General features: G+C 37.3%; 1 protein-coding gene across 2 annotated transcripts in view; it reads right to left on the reverse strand.

Annotated features, from left to right (window-relative positions):
- Positions 1 to 453: 453 nt before the first annotated feature.
- prkca (protein kinase C alpha) overlaps positions 454 to 17,580 on the reverse strand; it is a 245,602-nt gene continuing 228,475 nt past the window's right edge. For both annotated transcript variants that reach the window (XM_062971147.1, XM_062971148.1), the window contains 2 exons: positions 14,720 to 14,860; positions 454 to 11,005 (listed from right to left, as the gene is read on the reverse strand). In XM_062971147.1, coding sequence (XP_062827217.1) covers positions 10,841 to 11,005; positions 14,720 to 14,860 — 306 coding nt within the window. In that variant the 3' untranslated portion in view covers positions 454 to 10,840. The remainder of the gene's footprint in view (positions 11,006 to 14,719; positions 14,861 to 17,580) is intronic.

A 17,580-nucleotide genomic window follows, 5' to 3' on the forward strand; every position in this document is an offset into this window, starting at 1 on the left:
TTGACCAAAATGATCATGGTTACCCATGAAAGTGTTGGAAATATTCTTACAAAGGAAGCGCTGTTCATACAGTCTTAATATGCCACATAAATATAGATGCCAGATAATCTCCCTTGTTATTATCCTTGTAATTTACAATATGTGACAAAGAGGTTCTAGCTGAGATAAAATATAGGCTTAATTTGGGACATTACATACCTCTGTCCTGTACCTTGGAAAAGGGTAAGATTAATAATCACAAACAAAAGCATTGCTTTGAAATAATGGGAAAATACAAGACATGGAAGAATTGTTTTAACAAGCCAAGGCAGAATGGTTTAATCCTGTTGTCATCTCTATAGGGTGGCATGAGCTAGTGCAAATTGAACATATGTACATACTAATAGAATTTACAATGTAATCTTTTGCCTTGTCAAAAATAAAAGTGTAAAGAAAACACACTATTCCACAACATCATTATCAGTATCTTTATTCATACTCACTTGCTTTCAAACTACTATTAATATTTAACAAAAAACATGTCATGCAAACAAAGAGTAATCGTTAAAGATTAAGGAAAAAGTGCACAACGTGTACATTAATCTTGCCTGATATTATTTATTTTTCTTGTTATAGTTTCAACCTGCAGATGAATGGCTTCTCCATTATCCACCCAATATCTCAGAGTTAGTAAATAATTTATAAAACATTTCTTTCTCTTTTCAATAGAAATGTTGAGCCATAAAGTAGTATTGTATATAAAATGTAAAAATGTTATTGTTTCCGCCTTTGTCAAAAGAAAAGAAAAGCAACGGAGTAACGCAGCAAATATTTTGACATGATGAGCCTCCTTTCTGTCTGCAACCTGAAAAATGATCTATGACCTGTATATTTCAGGCATTACATTAACAAAATTACAATTTGTTTTGTTACACTGTCTTGCATTCCTTTTCATAATAGAAAGAGATTAACTTTGTTCTGAAGCTATTTCTGAGGTTTATAGTATAAATATAAGCAAACTACAATTGAAATCCCAGGCCAAAATTAGTTGGCACATGCCAAAAAGCTAAAATGGGTTTATGTTTGACTATTTTGAAACTCACTTTACACCCAAACACACTCAGGTGAAGTACATATTTGCTGTGCAATTGTTTCTCTACTTCCGCCAGTGGAAAGGAAAAGTATGGAAATGCCAAGAAGCGAATGGGAAGTTTTCAATGACAAGGAAGCCTTTGCACTGGAGGTTTTAGAGAACATTCAAGGGCATGGGAAGGGAGTGAATATCGGTGTGCTTTTATTTAAAATGGGTAATGCAATGATTTGCATAATCTTGCCCAATACCCTTGTGTGCATTTCCTATACCTAAGAGTTCAATGAAGTTAGCACAGGAATCTGTGAACTTTGGCGATCAGGTTCAACACTAAAGAATTGGGTTTGACTTGATGTATTCTCTAACACCATTGGTTAATAATATCATTTTATGTTTAATAAAATCCTAATAACTCTCTCCAATACAGTCCCAATAACCACTTATAGAAGAATCTCACCAAATTTCTAAACCAAACATAATTACTAGCTGAAAGATTTTTTTTCCTGGCATGGTGCATTGTCTTCAAGGACAATTTCCCTCCTTTACCTTATTTAAAAGGTAAAGGTTTCCCCGGACGTTAAGTCCAGTCATGACTTATTTACTATTGCACAAAAGATTGTGGTGTAAAATTTCCTGGAAAGCTTTGTCCTACAATAACTAATGATGCTATAACTTTTTTTATTTATGCAGGGTAACTCAGTAATAAGGAAGCCACCATATAATTTTGCAAACAGCATTTTGCAGCACTGTGTGTTTGCTCTGCAAAAAGGAAACAATATTCAGTTTTTATGTCAGATATGTCTCAGGATAAGTGCACAGTTCCCAGCAGTATTATTATAGCTGTATTTTTTCAAAGTACAAAAGCACAGCATACCATGTTAATTCAATAAATTGATTCCACATTAACAAGTTTAATACTTTTAATAGATTGTTTTTCACATTAGAAGTGCACTAGGAACAGGAACAGAACAGCTCACAAGAGCCTGTGAGGAATAAGAGTATTATTATCCCCATTTTATAGACAGGGAAATGGAGGCAGAGAGGTTGAATACCTTGCCCAAGGCCATAGAGTTGGGGCCCCACAGAACTGAGAATTATAGTTCGCTGTTCCTAGATCCCAGATTGATGATAAAACTATGAGAACATTTATATCCAACCCTTTCCATTCAATGTCTTCCTAGGAACAGAAGGGTTTTAAGTGCATGCTTCCTTACTGATTATAAGGCTGTATGAAAGTCAAGCTTCACTGGCACGGATATCTGTTGATAGTATGAAGCTATAATTACCAGTACTAAATCACTGTCAAATTACTATAAACATTTGAAATAAATTTTGTAGTTATGGGTTTGAAGGAAAGAGAGGCATAGTTACTAGATTTCATTCTATTATATTGCAGGATGTTTTTTGGTTGAACCAAACATAGTTACAAGTGAATTTCTGATATAGGACACATACATTTTACAAATGCAAAGAGACTGAAAGAACCAGTGACAACAACATAATCATGATAACATAGACAATGTCAACGATAAATCAAAATGTATTCCCTCTCCCGCGGCATCTCTGGTGGGGATACAATCCAATACAAACTCTATATATCCAACCCTATGCACTCCCATATTGACATTCCTACACTGAATTTCTGTGGGCAAAACCTCCAACTTCCAGGAGGCTTTAAGAAAGAGGGGGAGAAGATAGAAAAGAGAATGGGGAAGGATAACAAAGTTGGCAGTGGGAGTTATGGGAGAGGGTGGCTACTGGTTACAAGCTCCAAGCAACCTACTCTATGTGCTGGCTAAGAAAGAAACTAAAAGCAAAGGGCTTAATTTTATAGTGCAGTAGTCCACTTTGTGCCTAACACATCTTAAAACATAGCCAGAGAACTGAAATACTCCTAACAGGGCCCAGGAATGAGATCTAGTCATCATACGGATTCTCCTTAATATTATTGTGGGCCCTTAGTATCTGCTGGGGTTTGGTTACAGGATTTCCTCATGTCTACAAAAATCCGCAGATGCTCGCATTATATACAATGGCATAGCAAAAGGGTGTCCCTTCTAAAATTGACAAAATCAAGGTTTGCTTTTGGAATTTTCTTTTTGGGGAATATTTTATGGAGTAACAAGATGATATATCTCTATCCTACCGTGTTTCCCTGAAAATAAGACAGTGTCTTATATTAATTTTTCTCCCAAAGATGTACTAGGTCTTATTTTCAAGGGATGTCTTGTTTTTCCATGAAGAAGAATTCACATTTATTATTGAACAAAAAATGAACATTTATTATATACTGTACAATAGTTGTCATCACAAACCAGCATAACCAGACAAACTGTGAATCCTATCAAGAATTTCTTGTTACTACCATTATTTCCATGTACAACACTCAATGGTACGTACATTTACCGATCCTACATGCTCTGGTGTTCTGTTTGGCGGACATGCTTTGCTAGGTCTTACTTTCGGGGGAGGCCTTATATTTAGCAATTCAGAAAAACCTCTACTAGGTCTTATTTTCTGGGGATGTCTTATTTTAGGGGAAACAGGGTAAGTAACTAACAATCTAAAATCAGGAATGTAAGCATTCCAGCTCCATAAAGTGGAGGTGGGTAGCTGTGTCCCTCAAAATAGTTTGGGCATACAATACCCATGAGCCATGATCAACACAGACAAGCCATGGATGATTCAAACCATGGATGCGGAATCCATTAATGTGCAGGATTAACTGGATATCATTCCACACAGTGATAGAAATGTAAGTTTATCATTATCTTTGTTTTCCTCAGGTGATTTAGAAGCACTCGTATCTTTCTTCCTACCTTTGTTCAACACCCTTCTCTCCACTATCTAGCACTTGGTTGAGGGGGACAAACTAGGTCAGACTATTTGTCTGTCAAGCCCAGAGCTTCAGAGGTGGGCAGTCTCAATTTCCACATATTACTGGACTACAATCTCATCTCCAATAGCTGCCACACACACTACAGTAAGATCTAATCCTGCATTTGCCCCACCCTGGTTGGCTCTGGCGAGCACCAGCTCCCCAGCAACCTATGCAGAGACTCTTCCACATCACTTGGCATCTGCTCCTCTTTACTTGAGACATGCCACAAATTAAATATAGGACTTTATACATGTTGGGGGGAAAATGTTCCACACAGCTATAGTCTCATGTCTATGGCAATGTTGGGCAATTGTTTTTGGATGGCAGCTCTCACATTCTTCCTTAACCATTTGTCTGTGTTGATCAGGGTTCATGCCCAAAACTTATTGAAGGACACAGCTATCCACCTCCACCTTATGGAGCTGGAATGATAACATTCCTGATTTTAGATTGTCAGTTATTTAGGATAGAGATATATCACCTTGTTACTCCATAAAGGTGTAATAGCCACTGGTGGAACCATAAAAATAAATATTATTGTGACTCATGTATATGTTAATCCCATTGGTCTGACTATGTGGGACTATGTCAGTGCTGGAGAAATGGAGATCGTTATTGAAGAAAACATGCTCTGAAATAAATGGACTTCTCAGAAAGATGATAGGTTTTGGAGCCTAATTATTCCCCCAAGAATACCATCCCTGGTAGCAATTATGTTTTCATCCAAAGGCAGAAAATTCACTGAATAAATGGGACAATTTTAAAACACACACAGACAACCCCCTCCCCAACATGTTTAATTTTACTAGGCTGCGCTAATTATAGATAAGCTACCAAGCGTTAAACCTGAACGTTCAAAAATATCTGTTTAATAATGGCAATATATATACTTTCTCTAAAATGGTGACAGATTTTAGAAAGAAAAGACACAAACATGAAAAAGAGCTAATGACAAATTCTAAACTTACCCAAATATGTGTATTGTAAAATATAATTTTAAAAAATATGTTTACATATAACAACGGTCTATCTATGTTGACCATAGTTTTCATTTTTACACTATTCCTTACCTTAGATTACCTAAATCTGAATTCCCCCTCTTAAAATATGTCTTTATTCACAGTGCTAGTTCTCTGCTACAGATTTCAAATACTATGCTTGCTTCAGGGCATAAAACACCACCTCATGTCCCTTCATTAAAGCATTTTAACAAGGATATTGCTATTTGCTTGTTTGCTCCCCCCTCCCTGCCCTGATAAACTCAAAGTAAACTAGAGGGTGAATTGACTGAACTATTTTGGAAGTCTATTTTATTCTGTAAGCCTTTGGAAACCTGGAAATGGAAACTGTGGTAAAGTATATCTTCATCTAGTTGCTGGATGAGAAAAACAAGAACTTATGAACAGAAGTGTGGCTAAAAGGACAGGATTTTTACAAGGTTGGTAAAAGAGTATATAACTGGAACAGAACCTTTACTTTACTACAGGAGGACACAAGTGGCCACTCAAACCCAACATAACTTCCGTTCTGTCAAGAAGCTTATGCCTATTGCCTAATCCTTTTTAAAGGTAGGCTTCTGTCCAGCTTTAGATAAGTATAGGATTGAATGACTGCCATGTGTTTCTAAAATGGGAGCCTGGCCTCATGCAGAGACCCCTTGCAGCATGCCTAATACTCAAGCATAGGACCATTCACAACTGCCTTATCTACACAGCCAAGGGGAAAAGCATGTGCAAAAATAAAGACACCTGGAATTGGATTCAGGATCATTCTTCTGCCAGAGCTGTGCCCAAAACACTATCTTATCTCCACTGCTCAGTTATGGATGTCTTCAGCAGATCATTATTCGGTAATAAAGAAACCAATGTGGGTGTGTAAGAACTTTTAGGCAAATGGAACAAACTGGAAATCCCAAAGAAGGAATACAGCCAATAGCTGCAGGGAGATAATCAGAATGAGCTCAGGCTCACTAGCGAGAATAAAAGCAATAGAAGTGTTTGGAGTTGGCTATGTTTAGAGAACAGGGCCACTACATGGCAAAGATGGTGATGTGGTGAGTTATTTATTTATTGTGTCAGAAGCAAATTGAGAATAGTTATAATGCATAGAAAAACCACAAAGTTAAAAATACTAAATGTCCTTTGACCAGAAGCTGGCCACTTGGAGTGCCTCTGGTGTCGCTGTAAGAAGGTCCTCCATTGTGCATGTGGCAGGACTCAGGCTGCATTGTAGTAAGTGGTCTGTGGTTTGCTCTTTTCCAAATGATGTAATGATAAGCCAAAGAGAAAAAGCGCCAGTGTTCAATGCCTACTTTGCCTAGCAAAATGAAAACAGTGTCAATGGTGCAGGTAGAATAAATTATCCAGCAAGGGCAGAATAGATAAAGAAATGGCAGAGGAACACCTAGCTACTAAAACAATTTTAAGGGCTGGATGAACACCATGTAAAGGAACTTGGAGATGTAATCCCAGAGCTTCTGTCAAAAACACTTTGAGAATTCTTGGACAACAGGAGCAGGGAGAAGGATGAATGTTGTCTCCAATTACAAAAAGAGGAGAATACTCAGGTAGCTAACTACCAAGCAATTAGGTTGATATTAGTACCAGGAAACGTTATATAAAGATCATGAAATAGTCTACACATGAACACTTGGAGAAAAATGCCGAGTTTACTAAAAGCCTCTCAAAACACATCATGTCAGACTAATCTTATTTCCCATTTTTGATATAGATACAAATTTGGAATGTTGTGGGAAATGTTGCAGATCTAATGTATCTTGATTTCAGCAAAGCTATCATGAGATCATGGAGCCCCCAATGGCACAGTGTGTTAAAGTGCTGAGCTGCTGAACTTGCGGACCGAAAGGTTGCAGGTTCGAATCCTGGAAGCGGAGCGAGCGCCCGCTGTTAGCCCCAGCCTCTGCCAACCTAGCAGTTTGAAAACATGCAAATGTGAGTACGTAGATCAATAGGTACTGCTCCAGTGGGAAGGTAATGGCGCTCCATGCAGTAATGCCAGCCACATGACCTTGGAGGTGTCTATGGACAATGCCAGCTCTTCAGCTTAGAAATGGAGATGAGCACCAACCCCCAGAGTCAGACATGACTGGACTTAACGTCAGGGGAGAACCTTTACCTATCATAGGATCTTGGAAAGAAGCTGATAAAATTTGGCTTTATCAGGTGGGTGGATTTTTAACTGGTTGATGGACTAACCTAAAAGAGTGGTCATTAATGGTTCCTATTCATCCCGGAGAGAAAAAAACGATTAAAGTGCCTCATGGTTTTATCTTGTGCCCAATGATGTTCAACATCTTTATAAATAACTTTGATGCTGAAATAGAGCAATAGTTCCCTTTGGACTTGTTTTGGACTTCAACTCCCAGAAATCCCAGTCAGCTTACCAGCTGTTAGGAATTGTGGGATCTGAAGTCCAAAACATCCCAACTACAGTTGGGATCCACTGGAATAGAGGGCATGTTTATTAAGTTTGAAAGTGATGCCCATTGGAAAGATTAGCTTAAGCCCCAGAATCAGATTTTGAAATGACTGGATCAGATTGGAGAACTGGGCCAGGATTAACAAAATGAACTTCAACAAGGATAAATGCAAGGTACTACATTAAGGCAGGAAAAATGAAATGCTTAAATGTAAAATGGGCAATACATGGCTTGACAACAGTACATGTGGAAAACATCTAGGGATCTTAGCAGACCATAAGAGTAAACAGTATGATATGGAAACAACAATAACAGTAGAAAAGTCAATGAAATTCTAAGCTTCAGCAACAGGGGTATAGTGTCTAAATGGAGATAAGTTATAGTATTATACTGTTCTGCTTTGGATAGACCTCACCTAGACCACTCCTGGACACTAAAGCTCAAGAAAAATAAAAACAAACTGGAACATATTCAGAGGAGGGCAACTGCACAAAAAATGACATCGGCAGCTGGGTATGTTTAGCCTGGGGGGAAAAGACTGATAGATGACATAATAGCCATCTCTAAATATCTGAAGGGATATCTGGAAGAAGGGGAAGCTTGTTCTTTTCTGCTTCAGAAACAGTTAACCCAAATTCATAGATTCAAATTTCTAGGAAAAAGATTCTGTCTAAATACAAGAAAGAAGATCCTAAAGTCAGAACTCTTCAATAGTGAAACAGAATGTCTTGAAGAATGATGGACTCTCCTTTCTTTTATGTCTTTAAACAGAAATTGTGGTGGCGATTTCACGAGTGTGCTTTAGTAGTGTATTCCTATGTGGCATGGGATTGAACTAGATTGCCCTTACGATCCCTTTCAGCTCTACGATTCTAAAAAGTAGATCTCCATGTTCTGCCTATTGCTAACTGAAAGATTCTACTTATTGATAATCCACCTGTCTAATTTTTAAAGAACCCAATACCACTTCAACAGGTGTTTAAAGACCATTCAGAATCCTATGACCTTATGTGCAACATCTGTAGGGCAGGAGGAAGCAAAGAAGTCTGCTTCTGACTATCCAATTGCATGCACCTAGATATAAATCTAGACTCTGGTTATTTATTATTTCACACATTTAGACAACTGTAAGCAGTGTCAGCAGTGTTCATCCAACACAAGCAAAACAAGTAGATGTATTTACCTCCACACAGAACATAACTGTGCATGAGTCTGTTTCTCCTTGCTCCAGTAGCTCCGAATGGATCCAAATCAACATGTGTAAAGAAATCTTTACAAGTCTTCACAACAGGAGCAAGGGGAAAGAATTTCCAAGAGAGAATTGCTTAATTATTTTTTCTTTGGCACAGCAAAATAATTTCCAAATTATAACCAGGAACCTTTACCATTCTTCTTCCAGGTGTTTTTGAGAAATACTTCATTTTTGGTGCACATTTTTGCATAGCAAAAACGGCAGGCAGGAGGCCTTTGCTACAGCAAGAGACGTGACAAGATCCTGGCACGGACATACACACATTCAGTATTCAAGTTTACAAATATTAAGAAGGGAAACATTACAGAGGGAAAGCATACCACGTTACATGCCTCAAATAAAAATCAAACATTTACTGGTCTTAAAAATCAGCATCTTCCAATAAAGGAGGGAGTGGGAAAAGTATGAACTATTTTAAAAGAGGACACACATTCTACAAGGGAAAGCTGTGTTTGCTAATAAGACTGATCTACTACTCTTTTCCTTTTCTGAACATTGTCACTATGTAATACCCATCAATTCCAGCCACATCTACAAAATAAAAAATAAAAAACAGACATGCACTGGTTCTGAGTGGGCAATCGGCTCTTCCCAAAGCTTCCGGCCCAAGTCTTCTTCCCCATAACACAAAAACCTAGAGCTGCTTATTGAATAGCCAAAATATATTGATTTCAGGCTGGATAACCATAAAGGGTAATCAAGGGGTAAATGATACCTTTGCATGCACCAACAGTTTCTATTTAGCAGCCTGGGAGCTGTTAAACAATTTTTAAAATGATACATGCATGTGAAGCATGCATGCATATTTGTAGAAAACACACAAGTAGCCATCATAATTTAGCAGTAGACCTACCTAAGAAAAAAAACATAATTTGCCTAAACTATTAACATTAAGCAGAACCTTAAAAAATCAGAAACAAAAAATAGCAATAACAAAACTTTAAAGCTAAATCTAATGAATGGTCATCCCAAACAAGAACCTTCACAGATATAGCACAGATGTGTCTTATAAAAATGGATATCATTATCTTCATACTTGATACATTTATCCATAATACAGATTAATTTAATGCTTATAATTAGTAACATGCAAAGTTCATTGCATGATGCATGATTCAAAGACTGTATTCAACTTCAGTGAGAAGATCCACAGCTGAAGAAAATATTTCCGGCTGTATCTGGATTCTCACTTTGTTCTTTACTTTTGTGGTTCCAAGTCTCTCAAGCCAAGGTTAAAATGCTGAATTTGCTGAAGGAGGGAGAGATTATGAACCTTATGCATCGGTTAATTTACTGTACAAATACTTTCCATACTCAACACCGACCATGCAGTTCACTAAATAAATAAGTATAAATTGCAGATTTGTTTCAGACTCAAGGTAAGAAATCTTTTGGAAAAGGTTTTAGCACGGTCTTAACATAAACTTGAGTAGTGGTGAAATTAAGTAGTAAAATGGCACCCTGGATCACAGTATAATCTCATGGAGATTAAATTAATATACACATCAGTATTATGCAGTTTTACCTTTAAACAAGTTCATCACAGATTCTAGTTCGCTTTTATCGTACATATTTAGTTTTCTCAGTCCATAGCCTCTAGTTTGAAAAAACTGTTTTAAAAAGCTCTTATGGACCTGATTCATGATTTATTTGCTTTAATAAGTAAGTACCTTCTTATCTTCAATTGTGAGACTTTTTACTTTATCCCTAACTTCTCTCTATTTCAATTTTATTTTACATATTCAGGCCTATTATTCTCTAGTCATTCATTCCATCATTTAACACCAAGCAGACCAATGAGAAAGACTGGTCGTATTTGGCTGCATGTGCAATATGTCAGACTGATTTTTTAAAATGACTAAGTACTTTTCTTAAGCCTACATTATACTCTTAAATTTGTTATAAATCCTATAAGAAGAAAACTTCAGAGTTACAGGGTACAAAGTAAGACATAGAAGTTATAAAAATGACAAAGGCTAGCTTCGTAAGAGTAATCTAAAAGCAACAGTGATTCCTAGGAGAATACATTGGGTATTATGTTGTGATCTAAGATCACACATTCTTTGTTGTAAACCTCTGTAGCTTTCTTATTTCTTCCCCCTAAAATTTTCAGACCCAAATGGAATCAAGAAGGCAAAGGTCTAAAAACTCCAGGGTACAGACAATATTTCACTTGTGAGGACTCTCTCTGTCTGTTTTTCATACTACGTTCTGCAACATGGGATGTACAAACTGGATATTGACATAGGAGAAGCCTTCAAAATCGGTTTGGTCTATGTTGGAAATGACAAGCTGATCGGGTGGTGTTAACACTGGTTGTCCTCTGGTGAAGAACTTGTCAAAGTTTTCAGCACCTTTGCCACACTGTCAGAAGACAAAAAGAAAACACCGTGAATGAATGTAAAAACTGGAAACTAAAGGTATTCTGAATTAATTGCAAACATTACATTTTAGCAGACACAGGATTGCACTGGGCTTTTTGTTAACTTTACATAACTAGTGGATAGTGGATAGTTCACAAAATATTTCATATATACAGAGTACGCCAAAAGTCACAAAAGGATCCTATATAAACTGTATATGATTCTATGATATTGGTTGGCATTTACAAGATTTGATTTCTCAATAATGTACATTTATTTCATAGAATCATAGAATCCTAGAGTTGGAAGAGACATCATGGGCCATCCAGTCCAACCCCCTGCCAGGAAGCAGAAAATTGCATTCAAAGCACCCCCGACAGATGGCCATCCAGCCTCTGCTTAAAAGCCTCCAGAGAAGGAGCCTCTACCACACTCTGGGGCAGAGAGTTCCACTGCTGAATAGCTTCCTCTCACTGTTAGGAAGTTCTTCCTGATGTTCAGGTGGAATCTCCTTTCCTGTAGTTTGAAGCCATTGCTCCGCTTACTAGTCTCCAGGGCAGCAGAAAACAAGCTTGCTCCCTCCTTTCTATGACTTCCCCACACATATTTATACATGGCTATCATGTCTCCTCTTAACCTTCTCTTCTGCAGGATATATATATATATATATATATATATATATATATATATATGAATAATGCTATGGTACTGTGAATCAAAAACAAAAAAATATTTGAGTTATCAAATATTGAAACCCCTTTGTGACTTTTGGCCCACTCTGTACATACATTCCCAGTATGTGTGCTAAGCCTACAGTGAACAGGAATTCCTGTAATTATGGTGGTACTTTTCTTATTCTACCATGATGTTCATGACCTGATTTTATCTTCAGTAATGTGATTCACACATTGTGTCCATCTCAATAGGTAGACACTGGCCAAATATGCACAATGCGGTTGAGGATACACATAAAATACATACTTTTATGTGAACAAAAGTGTTTATTTTGTATGAGACATGCACTAAAGGCACTCAAAAGGCATGCACATTTTTTCCAAATACAGAAGAAAAAACACATGGAGAAGACATTGATTGGGAGGGATGTGTCCACAAGGGATACACAAGTTTGGAAGCATTTGGTCATCCCACTTTCAGCAGTTGCCTGCCATAGATGTGGGCAAAACACCAGAAGAGAATACTTGTGAAACATGGCCATACAGCCCAGAAAGCACACAACAACCCAGTTGCCATCATGGTACAGTGATCAGAAAACAGAGGACTGGGATTCAGTTTCCTATCTTGGTGTGCCACAAAACACCCAGGAAAAAATAGCAATGAATTACATTTTAGAAGAGAAGTGGTAATAATTCCAGTTCTTCAGAGGTCGTTGAATTTCCATCAGCCTTAAGCTGCTATACAATTCAATTTCTGAATCCAGATTATCTGCTTTAAACTGGATTATATGAGTCTACACTTCTATATAATTCAGTTCAAAGCAGATAATCTGGATTCAAAAACTGGATTATATGGCTGTAAAGATGGGGCCTTAGTCAGCATAGTCAATAGTGAGGAATGTCGGGAGTGGAACAACATCCGAGGTTCACATGATTCCCAATCCTTCTCAGAAGATCTTATGACTCTTAAACCTTTCAAAAATTATTGGAATCATATACCTCGATCTAGGAAAACAAGACAATCCACATGGCCACAACTGATGGTAAAACCCATGAAATATTCAGTGGTAGGAATACATTCAGATACAGGTTGAATATCCCTTATCTGAAACACATAGGCTCAGAAGTATTTTGGATGTTGGAAAACCTGGATCTGCATATACATATATAATGAGATATCATGGAGATGATATCTAAATCTAAACAAAACATTCATGTATGTTTCAAGTACACCTTAAACACATAGTCTGAAGTGTGTTTCTTTTGCAATATTTTAAATAAATAAAGTTTGTTTACACTGAACCATAAGCAAGCAAATGTGTCACTACCTCAGCCACCCCCTTGGACAATTTTGGATTTTGGAGTATTCTGGATTTTGGAATCCTGGATATTTGATTCCTGCAGCCCCTGGAAATAGACTGGGGTGGACCTGTGCCTCAAATATTCAATGTTTATTTAGAGCCCTCACTGTGGAAGAACATGCTGATCAAGAATAGGGCTCCTCAGTTACCTACGTATCCACCGCCAAGACACTACACTTGGAAGGACATCATACTCGGATAATGAGGGATCACTTAAGTAAAAGTAAGTAACTGTCCACATAAGACACTGCTTCAGCATATCTATTCTGATGAACAGAATTAATGTAAAGATTGTCAGCAGAAGCAAAATTGTAAATAGCATATGAAATAACACTACCTTAGCTACTCACTCCCACACATATAATTTTTGCAATGTTCTACAAACTAAGGTTTATTTGCTGCAAGTTTATGCCTTGCAGTGAAAAACATAAGCATCACGTTTCATTTGTAATATGAGTTGGAGCGGGCCATTATAATGCAATGGCTATGAATCACAGCTACCCCGTAGCAGGCTTTGTCACTATCACTATGCTAACATGTACTATCCTCATGTTTAGTTAAATTAATAAATGGAAACTTATTTCAAACAATACTTTCTACTATTCCTAGGCATGTCTTTAAAAAGAAAAAGAAAAAAAGCTTTGTGACAATCAACAAAGCCTTTACAAAGTAATTGTCATTTTGGTGAAATTTCCACAAACACACTATAAATAGATGTTTAAGAGAACTCTTTTAAAACATCCACTTCTGCACTAAAACATCTCAGGAGAACTAAAATTACTCCTTCCATCAAATGCAATTTTCATAAAGCCGTGTTGGTACACGAGGTACACAAAGCTTTCTCACTGGCCTATACTTGAAATGGAAAGATGATATTTTCACGTGCTGTATTTTTAAAAATCTTTATTGTTCAGCTGTCAAGAAAAGGACCACATTATACAAATTTTGGTGTGATCAAATCATATTGGCTAATAAGACTTCAACTTATATAATTTTTAGTACTAAAAATACTGAAAATTAGGGCTGGGCTGTGGTACACCTGGTTAGTAGATCGAAGCCCAGTCGGATTAAGCTCCCAAGCATTAATAGCCTAGCTTGCTGTTGATTTATGCAGCTCGAAAAACAGTTGCATCTGTCGAGTAGAAAATTTAGGTACTGTTTTATGCGGGGAGGCTAATTTAACTAATTTACGACACCATAAAAACTTCCAGCAGCATGCAGAAAGGAATGAGGAAGTACTCCATCAAGGACTCGGTGTCATAAGTGGACAATGAAGCAGCAGCTTTCCCTGTGGCCGGGATCAAACATACCGTCATGAAGCTGGAAACTGGAAAATGTTAAATTGCCTCTGTGTCTGTCTGCATGTTGTATGTCTAATGGCATTGAATGTTTGTCATGTATATGTGCATTGTGAGACTCCCTGAGTCCCTTTCGGGGTGAGAAGGGTGGAATATAAGTACTCTAAATAAATAAATAAATAAATAAAAATACAGAAAACTCAGAACTAGTGAAATTGTCCATTTTTTCTATAAAGAGGCACCATCATCTGGTGGAATAAAAACTGGATCCAACCCATCATCACTGACCACCATTTATCCTGTTTCAGAAGAAACAACATACTCTGGGTTACAAACCATGAAATGGTTCACCAAGGAAGGATGTATTGCTTGTTTTACTTACAACTTTGGGCTTGAATGGAGGCTGGATGTCCCTGTTTTCAAGTCTATCCCAGTCAATTCTTCTAAAGAAGGCATGCTCCCGAATGTCTCTCTCCCCCTCGGGACCACAGCCAAGACGTTTCACAGGGTGTTTAGTCATTAACTAGATATCAAACATACCAAGAGTGAAAAGGTGATTTTCAGAATGAGACCAACACATTACTGATTACACTGATATTTTTCTTGACCTTCAAAGAAAACTGATAATTAATTGCTTGTAAAACATGCACACCTTATCTTTAAATCATTTGTGCTCTTTTCTGCCTTCTTATTACAAAGACCAAACTACAGCCAAGAACTAAAAATGCAATTTCATTATATTTAACAAAATTAATTTTGAATTTTATTGCAGTGTAATTTTGTAATAGGGAGTCATGGAACTCTGGGTTTTTATTCTGCTGATTGGATCTAATGAGAATGCTCTCCTACAACATTTCAAAGAGATTCCTTGTACCAGCTCTATAAACACAACTGTTCCCGGGCACACATTAGCCATCTCACGAGTTACAGGAACCATTAACTAATTTATGCCTTTCCAGTTGCATATTTAGTACTAGTTCAATCAAACACAGTTGATTCTCATGCAAGTGGCAAAAAACATGAGGAAATATTTTAAATTTTAAAAAAGTTGTTTTTATAATAGAGTAAACCTGTGTTTACTCTACACTGGGAGCGAGGTTAAACTGCTAAGCTGCTGAACTTGCTGACCGAAAGGTCAGCGGTTCAAATCCGGGGAGTGGGATGAGCTCCCGCTGCCAACCTAGCAGTTCAAAAACATGCAAATGTGAGTAGATCAATAGGTACTGCTCCGGCAGGAAGATAACGGCACTCCATGCAGTCATGCCGGCCACATGACCTAGGAGGCATCTATGGACAACGGCGGCTCTTTGGCTTAGAAATGGAGATGAGCATCAACCCCCCAGAGTAGGACACAACTAGACAATGTCAGAGGAAAACCTTTACCTTTACCTAAACCAGTGTTAGTAAAGGTAAAGGTTTTCCCCTGTCATTAAGTCTAGTCATGTCTGATGCTGGGGGTTGATGCTCATCTCCATTTCTAAGCCGAAGAGCCAGCGTTGTCTGTAGATATCTCCTAGGCAATGTGGCTGGCATGACTGCATGGAGCACCCTTACCTTCCAGGCAGAGCAGTACCTATTGATCTACTCACATTTGCATGTTTTGGAACTGCTAGGTTGGCAGAAGTTGGGGCTAACAGCGGGAGCTCACCCACTCCACAAATTTGAACCACCAACTTTTCGGTCAGCAAGTTCAATAGTTCAGCATTTAACCTGCTGCACCTTTATTTGCTTTTAATTACTGTATTACAATGTTAGTATCAAGTCAATACAGAATTTATGGTATGGTGTAGTATTAGTTAGCTCTACTTTAATAGTAACTCCCAAGCAACCAGAAACTGCATTTATCCAGCATCTACAAATCCCCAGGAGTGATGGATAAATGAGGCCCTATCTACACAGCCAGGTAATGTAGTTTGAACTGCATTATAACGGCCAGTGTAGTAGACTCTATATAATGCAGATTGAACTGCATTGGATCGGATTATACGAGTCTATACTGCCATATAATCCAGTTCAATGAAGTTAAACTTCATTCTGAAACTGGATTAAAATGGCAGTGTAGATGGGGGCTGAGAGTCTACTGTAATTTGATGGAGACAACAAAATCTTAGAAAAAGGAGAAACACTATATAATTGGAAAAAGGATGCACTCTTTTATCAGGCAGGTCTACTAGAGGTAAATAGTTGGATAGCTGGCAGACATTTTTTTTAATTAAGTTATATGCTCTGATCACCAGCTTAATAATCTGAGATAGTTATTCCATGCCCTCACTTTTTAACAATACTAAATATTGAATGCACACTTTTTATTTACAATGTTAGAAATATTCCTTTAATTTATAGTGTCTTGTAGAAGTGTTCACCTCTGACATTTCCACATTTCATTGTTTTAAAATCTGAAACTGAAATGGATTTAACTGGCATTGCCACCACTTGTTAATAAAACTTGAATAATGCCAATTACACCCATTATATTTCCAACCTATCATACAAAAAATTCTAGAAGTGTTGAAGGGATAGTGATGGTGGATATTTCTGTATTATGTATTTATAAACCACTTCTTCAGCCATAACATTTCCTAAGTCAGTTTATATTAAATACAAAAAGTAAATCAATTAAAATTTTGAAACAAGATAAAAATCTAAGTGGACAAAAAATGTACATAAAAAGCATCCTACTAAAGTCAAATTCACACATACTCATTACTGGCAAGAGCTGCTGTCTTCTCTGGACCCAAACCAAATCTATATGAGTGTGCTGTTGTTATAATTACAATTGGGAAATTAAAAATTTGTTGATGAAGAAGGGTAGCCAGGAGGGGAGGAAATGGACACATAAGAGGCTTAAAGAGATTTAAAGAAATTACAGATTTATTATTGGATCTGAATTGACAACAGCCTTTCGCCAGGAACCAGAAAGTCATTTCTCGTTGCAGTAGTCATTTTTAGTCCTACACTGCAACAAAGGTAACTTCTTTATTAGATACACAATGGCACTCCTGTTGATAGATCAAGTTGAGTAGCTGGCAAGGATTTTGTTTTTCATCTTTATTTCAAAAAATGTGACTACATTAATCAGTCAAGAAATTGTGTGTTTTTAAATGTATGAACAATGTGGCCTTTCACAAGCGTATCTTTAAGAAGACTCAGCTACAAAAGGGATGAACTCAAATAGCAAATCATGACGAATATGCCACCTAGAGGTGTAATCTTTGTTCAATTTTTTTTAGTGTTTATATGCTA

The sequence above is a fragment of the Anolis carolinensis genome, chromosome 2, assembly GCF_035594765.1.
Source record: "Anolis carolinensis isolate JA03-04 chromosome 2, rAnoCar3.1.pri, whole genome shotgun sequence".
NCBI lineage: Eukaryota > Metazoa > Chordata > Lepidosauria > Squamata > Dactyloidae > Anolis > Anolis carolinensis.